The 19,674-nt window shown below is 42.8% G+C and overlaps 1 protein-coding gene across 2 annotated transcripts in view; it reads left to right on the top strand.

Annotated features, from left to right (window-relative positions):
- Window positions 1-7,087: 7,087 nt before the first annotated feature.
- The window catches only part of BORCS5 (BLOC-1 related complex subunit 5), a 97,334-nt gene continuing 84,747 nt past the window's right edge, over window positions 7,088-19,674 (top strand). Inside the window, exons 1-2 of one of the 2 annotated variants that reach the window (XM_052640469.1) lie at window positions 7,088-7,175; window positions 10,361-10,504. In XM_052640469.1, the coding sequence (XP_052496429.1) occupies window position 7,175; window positions 10,361-10,504 (145 nt within the window). In that variant the 5' untranslated portion in view covers window positions 7,088-7,174. Of the gene's footprint in view, window positions 7,555-10,360; window positions 10,505-19,674 lie in introns of both variants that reach the window. The other variant, XM_052640467.1, reaches the window with a different exon arrangement.

The following is a 19,674-nucleotide window of genomic DNA, read 5'->3' as shown; positions in this document are numbered from 1 at the left end:
CTTTTGTAAAAAAAAAAAAAAAAAGAAAGAAACTTCAGATTCAAGGCTTGGATACAACGAATGGTAATTGTTAAGTGATTTTTCAGTTATGACAGTGAACAGAAGACATTGATGAAAATAATGATTAAAGACAAATTTTCTATTGATACAGCCCAGGAGTTTAAATTGGAGAAGGCAATGGCACCCCACTCCAGTGTTCTTGCCTGGAGAATCCCAGGGACGGGGGAGCCTGGTGGGCTGCCGTCTATGGGGTCACACAGAGTCAGACATGACTGAAGTGACTTAGCAGTAGCAGTTAGCAGGAGTTTAAATTAGAAATGCCACCTCATTGCTGAAAAGATTCTTGTTTTGAAAATAATTTTTATTCGAATATAGTTGCTTTACAATGTTGTGTTAGTTTCTGCTGTACAGCAAAGTGAATCAGTTGTGTGTATACATATATCCCCTTTTATTTGGATTTCCTTCCCATTCAGGTCATCACAGAGCATGAGTAGACTTCCCTGAGCTATATAGTAGGTTCTCATTAGTTATCTGTTTTATAAATAGTATCAGTAGTGTGGACAAAGGAATGGCAACCTACTCCAGTATTCTTGCCTAGAGAAATCCATGGACAGAGGATCCTGGAGAGCTACAGTCGATGGGGTCACAGAGTCAGACTTGACTGAGCAACACACACACACGCACACACACACCCATCAATAGTGTATATGTGTCAGTACCAGTCTCCTAATTTATCCCACCCCTTCCTTCACCCTTGGTGTCCATACATTTGTTCTCTATGTCTCTGTCTCTATTCCTGCCCTGTAAATAAGATCAGGAGACCTGAGTTCGATTCCTGGGTCAGGAAGGTCCCCTGGAGAAGGAAATGGCAACCCACTTCAGTATTTTTGCCTGGAGAATCCCATGGACAGAGAAGCCTGGCAGGCTACAGTCCATGGCTTCGCAAAAGTTGAACACGACTTAGCAACTAAACCACCATACTATTTTTCTAGATTTCATATGTATGCAATAATATATGATATTTTTCTCTTTCTGACTTACTTCACTGTGTATAACAGTCTCTGGGTCCATCTAGGTCTCTACAAAAAACAATTTTGTTCCTTTTTATGGCTGAGTAATGGCTTCCTGGTGGCTCATATGGTAAAGACTCTGCCTGCAATGCAGGACACCCAGATTCGATCCCGGGATTGGGAAGATCCCCTGGAGAAGAGAATGGCAACCCTCTCCAGTATTCTGGTCTGGAGAATTCCATCAGCAGAGAAGCCTGGCGAGCTACAGTCCATGGGGTTGCAAAGAGTCGGACACAACTGAGGGACTGACATACATATACAATATTCCACTGTATACAAAGAGAGTCTTAATCCTCTTCTGCCAATACACACCTCTCCATTTATGAGGAGGCAGACTTTTTTAAAGGTATTTTAGTCCGAAAATATACATTAAGCACCTGCACTGGGAAATTAAAGACCAATAAGACACGGATCTGTTAACAAACACAAGTTCATGTGCCTGACGCACAGTGAGACCAAACAAAGCAAAATATCAGAGTTTGGAGTGTGGAGCAGAGAAAGGTGTATGGCAGAGCCATGCTAGGAAAACAGGTGGCTTGTGCCCCCTGCCCCCCGCCAAAATTCCCTAACTCCCCAGAGGATTTCAGCAAAGCATTTTTAAAGGCCAGGTGATGGAGGGTCCCAGGGTGTGTGATCGTTTGGGCATATTTATCTGATTGGTTGATGGTGAAGTAACATTATCAATCCTTAGGTGCCAAAATGATTAAGAGCTGTTTGCTTACTATCATCAAGTAGTCAATTTCTTCCATTCGGAAGAAATTGGTGGTGGTTTTTAGCATCTGAAAACCTCATGAAATATGCCTGAATTACCACAGAGGATGTTGGCGAGGGGCCTGTCCTGGGAAGGCCGCAGAGGGTCCTGCTCAGCTACACACCTACCTTACAGTTCAGTTATAGTTCAGTGGGGAGAAACACATCCTTACAGTTCAGTTATAGTTTGGTGGGGAGAAACACAGGTAAATTAATGATTGTGTAAAGACTACACGTTATAATAGAAAAAACTAGCTAAGGAAGCTCACGAGGGGGACGTCTAATCTGGACTTCTGGGAGGAGGTGCATAAGTCCAATAATTGTGTTTTGTGTTTTGTGTTTTGTGACTTTGTGTTTTAAGAGCACCTTTGTTGTTTGGTTGCTAAATCATGTTGAACTCTGCAACCCCACGGACTGCAGCATGCTAGGCTTCCCTGTCCTTCACCATCTCCCGGAACTTGCTCAAACTCATGTCCATTGAGTCAGTGATGCCATCCAACCATCTCTGTCGCTCTCTTCTCCTCCTGTCCTCAACCTTTCCCAGCATCAGAGTCTATTCCAATAAGTCAGCTCTCCATATCAGGTAGCCAAAGTATTGGAGCTTCAGCTTCAGCATCAGTCCTTCCAATGAATATTCAGGATTGATTTCCTTTAGGATGGACTGGTTTGATCTCCTTGCAGTCCAAGGGACTCTCAAGAATCTTCTCCAAAACTACAATTCAAAAGCATCAGTTCTTCGGTGTTTAGCCTTCTTTATGTTCCAACTCTCATATCCATACATGACTACTGGAAAAACCATAGCTTTGACTATATGGACCTTTGTCGGCAAAGTAATGTCTTTGGAGCCCAAGAAAATAAGAACCCCGTGAACAGTATTAAAAGAGCAACTTTAGGTTCATAGCAAAATTAAGAAGAAGGTACAGCAATTTCCCGTAGGCCCCGCCCCCACCCATGCATGGCCTGCTCTATTACCAACATCCTGTAGAAGAGAGGTATATTTGTTACACAGGTTTCCCAAGTGGCTAAAGAATCCACCTGCCAGTGCAGGACATGCAAGGGACACAGTTTCGATCCCTGGATTGAGAAGATCCCCTGGAGTAGGAAACGGTAACCCACTCCAGTACTCTTGCCTGAAAAATCCCATAGACAGAGGAGGCTGGCATGCTATATAGCCCATCGGGCTGCAAAGTCAGACACAACCACGCAACGGAGCTCACACACATGCACGTACAATGAACCTAGACTCACCCATCAAAATCCTTCCGAGTCTATAGTTGACCTTAGGTTCATTCCTATTGTTGTGCATTCTGTAGGCTTGGACAAGTACATAATGATATGTATCCACCATTGCAATTTTCTACAGAGTATTTTCACTGCCCCCTAAATCCTCTGTGTTCAGCCTATTCATCTCTTCCCCTTTTCCTAAACCCTGGCAAACACAAGTCTTTTTTACTATCTCCAAATTTTTGTCTTTTCTAGAATGTCATGTACTTGGAGTACAGCATGCAGCCTTTTCAGACAGGCTTCTTTCACTTTCTGATATGTGTTTGAGGTTCCTCTCTGTCTCTTCATCTTTCTCTTCCAATGTCTAGATCAGAGGTTGTTTATATACCCACCTAAGGATACCCTGGGCTTCCCAGGTGGCTCTAGTGGTAAAGAACCCGCCTGCGAATGCAGAAGACATAAGAGCTGTGGGTTCAGTCCCTGGGTGGGGAAGATCCCCTGGAGAAAGAAATGACAACCCACCCCAGTATTCTTGCCTGGAGAATCCCATGGACAGAGGAACCTGGCAGGCTGGAGTCCATGGGTTTGCAAAGAGTCAGACACAACTGAAGTGACTTACCAAGGATACATTAAAAGCTTCTTCTCTCAGTTGTGTCCGACTCTTTGTGATCCCATAGACTGTAGCCTATCAGTCTCCTCCGTCCATGGGATTTTCCAGGCAAGAGTGCTGGAGTGGATTGCCATTTCCTTCTCCAGGGGATCTTCCTGACCCAGGAATTGAACCTGGGTCTCCTGCATTGCAGGCAGACATTTTACCATCTGAGCCACCAGGGAAGCCCATTGGGAAGGATACATTGGTGGCTTCCAAATTTTAGCAGTTATAAATAAAGCTGCCATAAACACCTGTGTTCAGGGTTTTGTGTGGACAGAAGTTTTCAACTCTAAGTTAAACCTTGAAGGATAAAGTTCAGTTAATGAGATGGACAGAGAAAAGCTGAATATTCTGGACAGAGAAAACACAGCCTGACTATTCAGGGAATTTCATCCTGATCAGCATGAAGTTTGACTGTATAGAAAGGAATAGAACAAGAGGCTGAGGTCAGAGCAATGAGGTTCTCATATGCTAAATTTGAAACTTTATCCTGAAACCATGAGGAATATTGAAGGTTTTTAGCAGGGCAGTGACAGGTTCAGAGACCTGACTAATATTCTAGAAAATTCTCTGTGCCAGTCACATGAATGATGCATTGAAGGAAATGAGGCCAGAGGCCTCCTGCCTTCCAAGGAATGAAAGAAGTCAGGAAGCCCTGAACTGTGCATGGAGACAAAAGATAAATTAAGGAGAGAGGCTTTACAGATGTGGTGACAGGTTGGATATGGTGGTGAGGTTAACCAGATTTCTGGCTTGGGAGCCTCCAAGGCTTCTGGCTTGGAGTGCCCGTCAGGATAAAGACACAGGAGAAGGAGCTAGTCTGGAGTAAATAGAGGCATAATGAGTTTTATAAAACCCGAACCCTGGTTTTATCACTCACGAGTTGTATGATCAAGAATAAACCCTTTAGGATTTCCCTGGTGGTCCTGTGGTTAAGACTTTGCCTTCCAATGTAGTGGGTGTGGTCTCAATCCCTGGTCAGGGAACCAAAGATCCCACATGCATTGTTGCTGTTGTTTAGCCACTAAGTGGTGTCTGACTCTTTTGGGACCCCTATGGACTGTAGCCCGCCAAGCTCCTCTGTCCATGGAATTTCCCAGGCAAGACCCCTTTCAGTTCCATCAGCCTGGTGGTTTATATAAATCTCAAGGGATGATTGTATTGTAATGGTGAGCAAAGGAAAGAGCAAGAGTCCTAAATCCTAGTTTCACCACTTACGACCTAGTTACCAGGAAGAGGTTATCTGTTTATGGGCATCAGATGAGCTTAAAATATATAAAAAATATAAAACAATGGAATATTACTAAGCCATGAAAAAGAATGAAATAATGCCTATTGCAGCATCATAGATGGACCTAGAGATTGTCATACTGAGTGAAGTAAGTCAGGCAGGAAAAGAGAAATATCATATGATATCTCTTATATGCAGAATCTAAAAAGAAATGATACTTTTATCATTTCTTTAATATACTTCTTTAATGATACTTTTATCATTTCAACATAAATGAACTTATTTACAAAACAGATACAGACTCAAAGACCTAGAGAATGAATTTATGGTTGCCAGGGGGGAAGGGATAGTTAGGGAGTGTGGGACTGACATGCACACACTGCTATATTCACAATGGGTAACTAAAAAGGGCCTACTGCACAGCACAGGGAGCTCTGCTCAGTGTTATGTGACAGCCTGGAGGAGAAGGGAGTTTGCAGGGGAGAACAGATACGTGTATATATACGGCTGAGTACTTTTGCTGTCCATCTGAAACTATTAAAACATTGTTAATCACCCAAGTCACTTCACTTGTGTCTGACTCTTTGCAACCCTATGAACTATAGCCCACCAGGCATCTCTGTCCATGGGATTCTCCAGGCAAGAATACTGGAGTGGGTTGCATGCCCACCTTCAGGGATCTTCCGAACCCAGGGATAAACCTGCAGCTTTTATGTCTTCTGTATTGGCAGGCAGGTTCTTTACCACTTGTGCCACCTGGGAAGCCCAATTGGCTTATACACCAATATAAAATAAAAAGTTTTTAAAAATTAAAAAAATTAGATTTTGACTCAATTTGTAAATATTTGTATAATGAAATCATAGTTGATTTGAAAACTCAGGGCATTAGCTAAAATTAGTGAAACAAACAATATGATCTGTAAAGTTCTGAAAGTGCCATAGCCACCCAACTACTGAATGGGAAAGCATTGCTACCTTGACATCCTTGACCTGCCAAAGTTGACAGTCTCTGTTACACATTATCTCTACTTCCTTCTTGCCTTTTCTCCTTTCAGAATGCCTGTGGGTAAATGTCAAGGTTCCCAGAAAGTAGACTTGGGGCATCCACTTTCTTTTGAAGATGCACAAACACCCTAACACAAGAATCAGCATTTTCTATTCATTCTTCTCTCATTTCCAGCTCCTTCCTTCACCATCTAGTGTTTCTCATTTTTTTTTTGTATGGTTGCCACTGCCAAACTCCCAGCTTTGGGAACTAAAATAGGAGCTTTGTGCTATGATGTGGATTCCAAACATAAGTCTATCCAGCACCTCTCTTTTTCCATCTGTAAAAGAGGATTTAAAATTTTGCAGCATACATATGCAAATATCGAGTCATACATCTGAAACTAATATAATGTTGTATGTCAATTACATTTCAGTTTTTAAAAATATCAAAAGGGCTTCCCTAGTGGCTGTGATGGTAAAGAATCCACCTGCAATGCAGGAAATCTAGGCTAGATCAATGGGTTGGGAAGATGCCCTGGAGGAAGGCATGGCAACCCATTCCACTATTCTTGCCTGGAGAATCCCCATGGACAGAGGAGCCTGGTGTGTTACAGTCCATGGGATAGCAAAGAGTCGGTCAGGGCTGAGTGAGTAAGCATAGCACAGTGGCTTAGTGGTAAAGAATCTGCCAATCAATGCAAGGGGACAGGGGTTCAGTCCCTGGTCTAGGAAGATCCTACATGTAGGACAACACCACAACTACTGAACCAGTGATCTAGAGCCCAAGCTGTGCAACAAGAGAAGTCACCTCAATGAGAAGCCCAGCAGGCCCCTTAGCCGCTGTACCACACAGCTAGAGAAAGCCCTCCAGCACAACCAAACATAAATATAAACAAATGTCACTTTAAAAAATGAAAAAGAGCAATACGTTTAAAAAAAAAAAACGCAAACTGAGGTAAAAACAACCCCCTCAAAAACCTATTAGTAAATTTCTAACTATAGAGGTAACTTGCCTAGCGTGTAGATGATGCTTAAAGGTGTCTCGCATCACTACCATAGGAACCAACTCCATCTTAGGAGCGGCTCTGCATTTGAGGCGATCTGGCCCTTTAAGGCTGCGCCCGCTGTACTAGGTAGCTTGAGACTCCCTGCCCTCCCTCGGGCAGGGGGCGGGGCACTCTAACCCGGAACTGACCGCCGAGCGCAGCCGTCGCTGCCAATCCGCGTCGCGGAAGGAACGAACCTGCGGCCCCTGGAGCGAGTGAGTGATTGCGGCGCCGCCCGCGGGTCGCAGGCGTGGCTGGTTCCCGGCGTTCACCCGCCTCCTTGCCTTTGGTTTCCCCAAAGAAGGCGGGCGGGCGAGCGGCGTGCATCCCCGCGGTGCTTCCCTGCAAGCCTTTCCCCAAATAGGGCCTCTTCGTCCCCCACCGTCCGCGCCCCCGCGTGGGCTGGGCGCGCCATCCCCACATCGCAGCCGGTGTAGCCTCTGCATCTCGGTCCCCCGGTCCCTGCTCTGTCGCCCCTCCGCCTGAGCGGTCGCCGCCCGTTCCGTCGTTCCTCTGCTGCCACCGCTGCCGGCATCATGGGCAGTGAGCAGAGCTCCGAGGCCGAGAGCCGACCCAACGATCTGAACTCCTCAGGTCGGTGTCCTAACTACTTCCACCCTTCTCCAGCCAGCCCTGCCTGCATGCCGGGCGGGCTGCCTTGCCAGCCTGCTGGGGACTGAGGCCGGCGGACAGGAACGCACAGAAAGCCCTCGCCGTGCTTTTTTCTTAAAAAAGCAAAAAAAAAAAAAAAAAAAAAAGCCATCATCTGCCCTAGCCTTAATTCCCCCGATGGAAACCAGTGCTGTGATTGCAAGCTAAACCAGCGTGGGCGCCCAAGCCCATTTTTTATTTTCAGAACAGCTATTCGTCTCAGCTGCAGCTTACTCCTTGAAAGACGATCTAATTAATATTTGGCTTTAGTATTCATGCCTGGCAGGGTGAGATTGGGGTCGCACAGTGGATGGGTCATAGAACCTCAAAGAACAGATTCGTCCTTAAAAGTGGGTCCTAGAAATTCCTTTTGAGAAGAGGCGTGTGACAGGTGTACAATCGCTTTGAACCCCTGCGTGCGAACATGTCCAGAAACTGCATCTTCCCATCGGAAGGTGTCTCGGCTCCCTTTCTTATATAGAAGTTGGCCATGAAGGCAAGTTCTGATGTTTTGCCCTACTCTTTCCGCATCCGTATTTTTTAGATTTCTCTTCGAGTTTAATGTAGAAATGGGACGATTTTTGTTCCTGTAGTGAGCGCTCAAACAGCTGATGCTTAATTGAGGATCGTTTTTGCCTTTATTTTTTTATTTGCTACACACTAAACCCTAGGGCCACTGGGGCTGCCCTGGATAATAAGCTCTGGAGTGGTTAATCCAAACTGGCTTATAACTGGGGCCTAAAAAGAGTTCTGGTCATAAATAGGACTGCTCTGACCTTGGTAGGACGTGTAATTCAGAAATGTAGAAGTTAACAGAGCTAGAGGTATTCCACACTGAAATGTGACCTTCAAGGCTAGTTCAGACCATTCTGGGGGCTAGATTGAGATAGCTTTTAACTGTGAACAGTATCTATGGCTACATTTTTATTTCTTTGGAAGATCCAGAATGCAGTATCTTATAACAAATACGGCAATAATTGTTATCCTTTACTTTCTTGCCTCTGTGTCAGGCCAGAATCATGTTTTGCAAGAACTGTGTCATCTTTTTAATAGGCTTGTTCGCCTTCTAACCAACAGCATGGGTTCTGACCAGTACCAGAGCATACTAACCAATACTGCCAAATACTATAGGCTAAGTGCGTCACATGTGTTCATGTTTAATCATCTCAGTAGCCCCATTTTACAGACAAGTAGTAGAGGCTACCTCGGAGAAGGCAATGGCACCCCACTCCAGTATTCTTGCCTGGAAAATACCATGGACAGAGGAGCCTGGTGGGCTGCCATCTGTGGGGTCGCACAGAGTCGGACATGACTGAAGTGACTTAACAGCAGCAGCAGTAGAGGCTACCTAGAATCTAGTGAAGTCTGTTATCCTCTGGAGTCTGGGGATGGAGGAGTCACTTTGTCCCAGGAAAGATTTCTGGCTTGAGGTTTGTAAAAACATTAGGTAAATTACCAGAAGAGGCTAAGAGAGATTTCTTGAAGAGCAGTGAAAGCAGCTGAGATTCTAAGAGTGAAGGCCAGGTCTCCAGAGACTTTAGCCTGCAGGAGGCAGGATGGTTCTATGGCATGTTTGGATCAACCTTTGAGACATGATTATGGTAAGCCTGCAAATACTACCTTCAAGAGTGTAAAACAATAAAGATTCATTCTTGCCCCAACCAGATGTTTGGGAACACAGGATGTCTTGGTCTGGGACGTCCTTAAATCACTTCCTTCTAAATGGCTTACATTTGCCTAGAAGCCTGAAATTGATCTGCCTTTTTAGCAGTCCTTCAAATTTCTTAATTTTGGCTCAGCCTACCGTTGTCCCACTGGTTCTTTCTGCCCTGTGACTTTAAGGGGCGAGGGGGCTGGTGTGGTCATCTAGGGTTGAGAATCAGGGTGTTTTTTTGTTTTTTGCCATAACTAGGATCTATTCAACATACCAGGCTTACTGTGGTAGGGTGGCTACAGCTTTGGAACCCCAGCATGGCAGGAATGGGCCATGTATACCAATAATCCATTTACCTCCCATTTCCTTCTTAACTCCGTCTCTAGCACTGTTGACCTTGAGTAAGTAAGTAAGTAAAGTCACTCAGTCGTGTCCGACTCTTTGTGACCCCGTGGACTGCAGCCCACCAGGCTCCTCAGTCCATGGGATTCTCTAGGCAAGAATACTGGAGTGGGTTGCCATTTCCTTCTCCAGGGGATCTTCCCGACCCAGGGATTGAACCCGGGTCTCCTGCATTGGAGGCTGACGCTTTAACCTCTGAGCCACCAGGGAAGCCAGCTAAATCTTGTACCCTTATTTGGACAAACATCAGGAGGATCAAAGAAACAAAAATTAAAAACAATCTGCTTATTTTGTGTGTTGAATAAACTTTTAGTTACAGAAGCACTTTTATAGATGGCACGTGTGTGTTGGTTGCTTATTCGTGTCTGACTCTTTGCGACCCCATGGACCGTAGCCCACTAGGCTCTTTGGTCCATAGAATTCTCCAGGCAGGAATACTGGAGTGGGTTGCCATTTCCTTCTCCAATGGATGGCATATGTTCCTGTAAAGTCTGAGGATTTTTTAACACCATAGAAAGCAGAGGTCCTCTGTAATTCATCTCCCCTACCCCAGCCCCCACCACAGGGTAAGTACAGTTAGCATTTTTGTGTGTGTAAGAATGTCCTTTTTAATGACTACAGTGAAAACAGCCTTGTTGAGACAGAGGTGGCTAAATAACATGCAACTCCTGAGCGATGTAACTTTATTTTCAGTGACTCCTTCTCCAGCTAAGCATAGAGCCAAGATGGACGATATTGTGGTTGTAGCTCAAGGCTCCCAGGCCTCAAGGAACGTCAGCAACGATCCTGATGTCATCAAGTTGCAAGAGATTCCAACCTTCCAGCCACTTTTGAAAGGTAAGGGTTTGCATTAAAGAAAATTTATTTACATATAGTTGATTTTCCAGATTGTGTTAATTTCAGGTATACTGCAAAGTGATTCAGTTATGTGTTTGTGTGTGATATATTCTTTTTCAGATTCTTTTCCATTATAGGTTATTACAGGATATTGAATATAGTAAGTCCCCCACTGACATCAGGGGACAGACCTTCCAGACAGAAAGTCAGTAAAATAACAGAGATCCTAACTGACACAACAGAATAATTATACTTAGTTGATATCTCTAGGTCTCTCTGGGCATCCCTGGTGGCTCAGATTGTGAAGGATCTGCTTGTGATGTGGGAGACCTGGGAAAGACTGGGAAGACCCCTTGGAGAAAGGCATGGCAACCCACCCCAGAATTCTTGCCTGGAGAATTCCATGAACAGAGGAGCCTGGTTGGCTAGAGTCCACGGGTCACAAAGAGTCAGACACGACTGAGCACCTAGCACACTTACAAAGTATATGTGGGTGTCCCAAAGACCAATGATTTTTCTCTTAACTGAATGGGATTTCTGCAGTAAGAATCACTCTTTCTGTTTTCCTCTGCTCACAAAAAATGAGGAACTATAAATGATTTAGTTGACCTTCGCTGATTTACTTACCTGGTCCAGTATAATAGAAAACATCTTACATTTATATTAAAAGTTTCCTTCCCCTACACAACAGATATTAACTCTTTAGTTCTTACATCATTACATATGTTTGAATGATTTGTGCCTGATCAGACAACTAGCAGATAGAGGCTGAACTTCAACCTGTATCACTGATGTCAGATCTACTAGTTACACTATTCCACGCTGTTCTTAAAAAACAAAAATAAACCCAAATGGTGCTTTATAAATGGTCCATGTACCATCTCATTCTTCCCAGTGCTTCATCTGCTTTACAGATGAGGAAATACAAGCTTTCAGTCTTTCCCCGCAGGCCTCTGTGTTAGACTTCAGTAAACTCGTCTGGTTCTTACACAGCTTGTTGTATCCTGTTACCCACCTTCTCATTAGTTTCTGTTGTTTTAAGGAATATGTAATTCTCCAAAGAAGCCAGCATTAATCAATTTTCCATCTTCATAGATCCTTGTGCAATCCAGTTTAAAAGATGCACCTTTATCTTTAGAAACTTAGAGGAGGACACTTGTATCCTGTCCTTGATCGCCTTTGGAGTTGCAAGTAGTGCTGCTCATAGTCACCCTGATCATGTCTCTGCTTCCTGTTAACTATGCCCCTCTCCTCCCAAAGTCTTTCTGTCTTCCTCTCCTCACAAAAAATGAGGAACTATAAATGATTTAGTTGACCTACCCTGGTTTACTTAACCTGGTATAGTATAATATAGAAAACATCTTACATTTATAGAACTGGATGAGGCCTGTGTGATCTATTTTTGACCCCACTTTAAGAAGTGAAAGTGTTAGTCACACAGTTGTGTCTGACTGTTTGTGACTCATTGCACTCTAGCCCACCAGGCTCCTCTGTCAATGGGATTCTCCAGGCAAGAATACTGAAGTGCGGAGCCATTCCCTTCTCCAGGGGTATCTTCCAAACCCAGGGATCAAACCTGGGTCTCCTGCATTACAGGCAGATTCTTTTACTGTCTGAGCCACCAGGGAAGCCCCCGTCCCACTTTCAGTTCAGTTCAGTCGCTCAGTCGTGTCCAACTTTTTTTGACCCCATGAATCGCAGCACACCAGGCCTCCCTGTCCATCACCAACTCCCGGAGTCTACCCAAACCCATGTCCATCGAGTCGGTGATGCCATCTAGCCATCTCATCCTCTGTTGTCCCCTTCTCCTCCTGCCCCCAATCCTTCCCCGCATTAGGGTCTTTTCCAGTGAGTCAACTCTTTAGGGAAATTCTGAAAGCAAACAAAAAACTAAAAGAAAAAACAAAAAACCCCAGAACTTTGAGATATATGTAATATTTTTCTGGAATTACTGTTTCTTCTTTGAGCATTTGAACTAACTTATACTTTATGATAAGTTGACTAGTATGGGAAGCATCTACAAGAAGTTTAGTGTTAAGGCAAGTTAACCTCAGATTTAAAATCGTCCCTGGGAACTCTGGCAGTGAATAGTGCACTGCAGTTAATACAACACAGCTGGATGTGGTTGCATTGCTCCCTGGATTTTATTATCTTTAATCCAAGTGTAGTTCATTTGCAGTAGTCTGTTAGTTTCAGATGTACAGCATAATGATTCAGTATTTTGTAGATTATGTTCCATTATAGGTTATTTCAATATAATGGGCATAATTTCCTGTTGTATACAGTGTATCCATGTGGCTTATCTATTTTACGTGTAATAGTTTGCATGTGTTAATTTCATACCTCTAATTTGTCCCTCCCCACTTCCTCTCCTCTTTAGTAACTACAAGTTGTTTTTTTTCTACATCTGTAAGTCTGCTTCTGTTTTGCATATACATTCATTTTTATAATTTTTTAGATTCTGCATATACGTGATGTGAAATATAGTATTTGTCTTTTCTCAGTCTGACTTCTGTCATGAAGCATAATATTCTCCAGGTCCATCCACATTGCTGCAAACGGCAGTATTTCATTCATTTCTAAGGCCAATATTCCATTGTATATATATTACCACGTCTTAATCCGGTAATCTGTTGATGAGCACTTGTTTGTTCCCATATCTTGTTACTTGTAAATCATGCTGCTGTGAGCATTGGGGTGCATGTATCTTTTCAATTTGGTGTTTGTTTTTCCTGAATACATGCCGAGGAGTGGGATTGCTGGATCGTATGGTAGTACTATTTTTAGTTTTTTAAGGAACCTCCATTCTATTTTCCCATAGTGGCTGCACCAAATTATGTTCTCACCAACAGTTTACAAGGCTTCCATAACCTGGGTTTTAAGTGGGACTTGGCTACCAACTCTCTGTGTTGCCCTGGCTTTGCTTTTCACCTCTTTGAACCTTGGTTGTTGAGATCATTGAGAACAGGTGCTGGAGAGAGGAAAGCTCACGAAAAGTAGCTTGTAGTTAAGAGGAATCTTGGGATTTGGCTACTGAAGCTAGAAAAATCACTTTATGAGAGTGCTGAGAGCGATGTGAGAACAGAAATGGCAACAAGAGGTAGTGGCCAGGCTGCTGGGAAACAAAAAAAGCCAGTGAATATTTAAGTTACTGCTCATGCTTCACTCGTGAAGAAGAAACGTCTCAGACAATGATTAGAAAAGGTAGGCCAGGGGGACGACTGAGTGGAAATATTAAGTATAGTCATGATATTAACAGTAATTGTAGCTAATCCTCACCTCCCATACTATGTGTGACCTTTTTTTCTTTACCCACTTCCTCCCTTCTTTCTTTCCTCGCTTCCCCCTTTCCCTCCTTCCCTTCTTTTCTTTCTTTCCCTCCTTCCTTTCTTTTGCTGCAGTGGGTCTTAGTTGTAGCATGCAGAATTTTCCTCGGCGGTATGTGGGATCTGGTTCCCTGACCAGAAATTGAACCCTGAGCCCCCTGCACTGGGAGGGCGGCATCCTAACCACCTGACCGCCAGGGATGTCCTGTGTTCTTTCCACTTTCTAGATTAAACATTGCCATTTAGAGAGCTTCAGTTCATGGCCTAGAGAACTGCCATCTCAAGTTGGCATCTGGATATCGAGTTTTAACTATTTTGTACGTGGAATAAGACTCAGTTTCAGACTCAGATGCAGAGAATGCATTAGTGGTTGCCAGAGGGGAGGGGAGTTGTGGGGGAGGTACAGACTTGCAGTTATAAAATAGACAAGTCCCAGGATGTAAAGCACAGCAGCAGGAATATAATTGGTAATACTGTGTTGATAGATGGTACCTAGATTTATCATGGTCATCTTTTTGCAAGGTATACAAATATCAAATTACTGTTGTACACCTGAAACAAGTATAGTATTAGAAGTTAGTTATACTTCAAAAAAAAAAAGAAAAGACAACTCAGTTTCCAATTCTAGGGAAACCCATGGTAAAAATCACGAGGCTGTAAAGGGAAATAGCGTGATGGATGTCAGCTGGTTTGGATTTTCAGGTGCCTTGTTCCTTACAGAGCCTCCTGCCTTTTCTAAAAAAAATTATTTACTTATTTTTGGCTGTGTCGAGTCTTAGTTGCAGTGTGCAGGTTTAGTTGGCCCATGGCATGTGGGATCTTAGTTCCCCCGACCAGGGATGGAACCCACGTCCCTTGCATTGGAAGGTGGTTTCTTAAACGCTGGACCACCAGGGAAGGAAGTCCTGAGCCTTCTGCTTTGATGATGTTCCGCCTGGTATAAAGCCCTGAATCTGCCTACAGGACTGGGCCGGGGTGACTCATCACGGTTGCCTTTATTCCTAATCTCTTTTTTCCCTCCTCTACTGCTTTCGGGATGAGGCTGTTTCTCAAAGTAGTAAAAGGGCCACACAGTGAGGGCTGTGCCCGCAGGTTTTATTTCAGAAAGCTTTATTCAAGTTAATGACAGTGTATTCTTTCAAAACAATATATTCAAGCCCTGCACAGAGTTCAGTATTGTTCTGTAATGTCATCTGATACAGTGCTAATGCTGGTGGGTGATCTGCGGAGGCTGTGCCTGGGCGAGTTTGGGGCGATTTCTCTGACTGAGGTAATGTGTGCGTTTTTGTTTTTTTCTTTATAAGCAAGCAGATTCTTTCTTTGTTCTTAACCCTTTTGGGTAAACATCCCAGGGTATAATTTATGGTCCACACAAATGCCAAGTAACTACATTAGCAAGGTTCCTCTTTTAAGCCTAAAGAATTTCCTTTCTTTCCTAGAAGTCTCTGAAGTAGCAGCTTATTTTGAAATATAACACACTTAAGAGAAAAGCAGAAATTAAAAAATTAGAGACTAGCAACAAATGACTGTGACAGAGCACAAAAGTAAAATGTAGATTTGATTCAAATTAGATTCCCAGAGGATTTCTTGCTTAAAGTTCAACCACTCCTATTTTTTAATGAATCTCACTGTTTTTTATGTCATTCTGCAGAAATGAAATACAAGAGAAATGCAATATTGATGTTTTGTATATCAAAGTTATAAGACTGTTCACTCCTGATGATATATATATGCGCATGGGAGTGAGGACATGATGGTGCGTACACATATGATGTTTTTGCAACTGACCTTGGATACAAACATAATATTGTCTTGTTGCCTAGGAAGGGGACAGTCTTATTATCAACATATTAGTGTAAAAGCTTCAGTGGTACTAAGCAAATCTGTTGGGAGTTCTGTGCTTGGTTGTTAAGAAGATGATATACATGAAGGTAGAGAAAGCAATGGCACCCCACTCCAGTACCCTTGCCTGGAAAATACTATGGACGGAGGAGCCTGGTAGGCTGTAGTCCATGGGGTCGCTAAGAGTTGGACACGACTGAGCGACTTCACTTTCACTTTTCACTTTCATGCATTGGTGAAGGAAATAGCAGCCCACTCCAGTGTTCTTGCCTGGAGAATCCCAGGGATGGGGGAGCCAGGTGGGCTGCCTTCTATGGGGTTGCACAGAGTCGGACATGACTGAAGCAACTTAGCAATACATGAAGGAGGTTTTGACAATTAAAAAAAGCCTGAGGCTTTCCTTGGTGGAGCAAAATCTCGCAAAACATCAGTTAAGGTTCTGAAATCATGTGTAATGTAGAGAGATAGTGCTTGAAGTTTAAGTGGAAGACGGTGGGTGGGAGAAGCATGAATTGATGGAAAAGGTTGATATGAAGAACACGAGGGAGCTGGACTTCAAATGACCAGTTTATTCATGTCTTTCTCACTCACCCACCTATTAGCCCGACAAATAAAATAATAAAGGAGGTTGGCCCTGGCATTCATCAGAGACCTGCCTCTGCCACCTGCCAGGCCTTACCTCCCTCCACATTGGAAAGTGGAGTGACAAAGGAGGCAACCACGGGTGAGTCTTAATCAGAGCCACAGTCTTCTCTGAGTGGCTTAACGGTGACCTCCAGACCCATGGTTGATCCTAAGAGTATAGTTTCCCCCCCAGGTACTATCTTGGAAAGGTTGATAATTCATTCCTTTATTACCTGTTACATTGTATGTGTAATAGTGTTTCAGTTAACTTTTTAAACATGGCCGTTAACCAGCAAAGTGTGAGTCTTATTCAGAAGAGTGAGACGTACCAGGAGAATGGTCACTCTAAGCCATAGAGAAGATTTGTGAGAGTAACCTCACTTTGTTCCTCACTCCAGTAAATCTCTGTGCCTGTATCCGTTCTTGTTTCTTTCTGTGAAGTCTCTAAGAAGGTGTGTCTGTGTCTTTTATTAAAGACCCTTAAATAATATGTTTTAAAGAAATTAAGAGAAGGAAACCTATATATAGAATATTTACTCGTGTGCTTATCATTTCAGGAATTCTTAATCCCTTCCTATAGACTGAAGCTTCCATTGATGAAATTTGTTCTTAGTTTGAAGAACTTCTTGTAGCATTTCTTACAGTGCAGGTCAGCTGGAAGCAAATTCTTTCTGTTTTTATTTATATAAGAATGTTAGTTTTGCTCATTATTGTTATAAGGTTTTTTCCTTTTTTTTTATGATGACTGTGTTTTTGAGGAGATATTGTGAGACTGTGTAATTTTGTTTTTCAAGACCATTTCTTTCACCAGTTATAATATTCATTGATATTTCTTGCTTGAATTCATTATACAGTGATGGTTTCCAAATAGGGGTTTTCTGACTTTATCATTCCTTCTACATTTATTGGTTTGCATTTTACTATAAGGAGGACCCTTCTCTTCTCCCCAGTATTTATTCATTTATTTAAGCGGAACAGTGAATTCCTATTTTATTCAGTGGGTTATGATCTGTTTAAGTCATTACATTCAGCCTTCCATATCTGTGGGTTCTGCACCCACAGATTCACCCAAGGGCAGACTGAAAATATTCAGGAAAAAAATTCCAGAAAGTTCCAGAAAACAAAACTTGAATTTTTCTGAGTACCAGCAACTACTTACATAGCGTTTGCATCAATTTCCATAGTATTTGCATTGTATTAGATACTATAAGTAATCTAGAGATGTTTTAAAGTATATGGGAGCACTGTGTAGGTTATGTACAAATATTACACCAGTTTATATAAATGACTTGAGCATCCAGGGACTTGGTAACTGTCAGAGTCCTGGAATTAGTGCCTCCATGGACGCCAAGGGACGACTATTCGTTTTCAGTCTCAAAATGCTCCAAATTTGGCCAGTTGAAATACTGTCAGTTTAGCTTCCTGTGTTCTTTTCATGTGCTCTCATTATTCTTTGAGCATATTTTTAATTTCTGGCACATTATAATGTTCCAGAGTTACTTTGTTCTTCTCTGGCCCCAGTGCTAGAATTGAGTATTTCTTTAGGAGTGCTGTTCTTTCAGTGGAGAGGGGTGTTTAGAAACCACTTCCATACCTTCTCAGTGTTTAAGCAGGAAATATACTCATGTGTATATATACAAACTCACACATTAACATCAGTATTTATTTTTATATTTACTTATATATATTGAAAGAGGAGAGGGAAAAAGTTTGCTTAAAACTCAACATTCAAAAAACTAAGATCAGGGCATCTGGTCCCATTACTTCATGGCAAATAAATGGGAAAACAATGGAAACAGTGACAGAGTTTATTTTCTTGGGCTCCAAAATCACTGCAGATGGTGACTGCAGCCATGAAACTAAAAGACGCTTGCTCCTTGGAAGAAAAGCTATGACCAACCTAGACAGCATATTCAAAAGCAGAGACATTACTTTGCCAACAAAGGTCTGTCTAGTCAAGACTGTGGTTTTTCCAGTAGTCGTGTATGGATGTGAGAGTTGGACTGCAAAGAAAGCCGAGCGCCGAAGAATTAATGCTTTTGAACTGTGGTGTTGGAGAAGACTCTTGAGAGTCCCTTGGACTGTAAAGAGATCAAATCAGTCAATCCTAAATAAAATCAGCCCTGAATATTCATTGGAAGGACTGATGCTGAAGCTGAAACTCCCAATACTTTCGCCACCTGATGCAAAGAACTGATTCATATGAAAAGACCCTGATGCTGGGAAAGATTGAAGGTAGGAGGAGAAGGGAACGTCAGAGGATGAGATGGTTGGATGGCATCACCGACTCAATGGACATGAGTTTGAGCAAGCTCCAGGAGTTGGTGATGGACAGGGAAGCCTGGCGTGCTGCAGTCCATGGGGTCACAAAGAGTCAGACACAATTGAGCAACTGAACTGAGCAGATATATATTGAAAAAGATGAGTTCATGCTTATGGGCTCCACATGGTCTTTGATCTGTAGGTTTATAGCTTTTTAGCAAACACTTTGGCCATTATTTCTTCAGTATTTTTCCTGTTCTTGCCTCTCCCAGTTTCTGTGTTTGACTAGTTTTGGTGTTTTCTCACACCAATGCACCATTTTTGGTTTTTTAGTTGTTTTTCTTTCTGTCCTGCTTTGGATGGCTTTTATTGCTGTTTCCAGGTTCAGTGGTCTTTTTTTCTGTTGTGTCTGTGCTGCCCTTAATCCCATCCAACGTATTTTTGGTGGTGGTGGTGATTTAGTCTGACTGTTGCGTGTCTGACTGTTGCAACTCCATGGACTGTAGCCTGCCAGGCTCTTCAGCCCAGGGGATTTTCCAGGCAAGAATATTGGAGTGGGTTCCCATTTCCTTCTCCACGGGATATTCCTAATCCAGGAATCGAACCCAGGTCGCATGCATTGCACGCAGATACTTTACCGACTGAGCTATGAGGGGAAATGTATTTAATTTCAGATAATTGTGTTTTTCAGCTTTTGATTTCACTTCCCCCTATTAAAAAAAAAACTTCCATTTCTTTATTGTGCTTATGTTCATTTGTCTCTTTTTTGAACATATCAGATATTTTTATATTAACTCTTAACTCTTGTCAGTCTATCATTTCTGGATCTTTCTTTTTTCCTAAACGAATGAGCTTTCCCATGTCACATTTTCCCATTTTCCTACTTTTTTCATGCCTGGAAATTTTTTTTTACCATATGCCAAACATTGTAAATCTTGTCTTTAGATGCTGGATTTTGATTCCTTTAAAGGATGTTGGACTTGGTTCTGGCATTAGCTGTCATCAGTTTGGTTCTTTCTAGGCTTGCTTTTGAGTTTGGTTAAGGCTCATCTAGAGCAGCCTAGCCTGGTTTATTAAGCCTCCCTCATAAGGCAGTACCCTTCTGATCATGCTGCC

This window comes from Budorcas taxicolor, chromosome 5 (assembly GCF_023091745.1).
Source record: "Budorcas taxicolor isolate Tak-1 chromosome 5, Takin1.1, whole genome shotgun sequence".
Taxonomy (NCBI): domain Eukaryota; kingdom Metazoa; phylum Chordata; class Mammalia; order Artiodactyla; family Bovidae; genus Budorcas; species Budorcas taxicolor.
The sequence above is the reverse complement of the archived record's forward strand: the minus strand, read 5'-3'. Positions and strand labels throughout refer to the sequence as shown.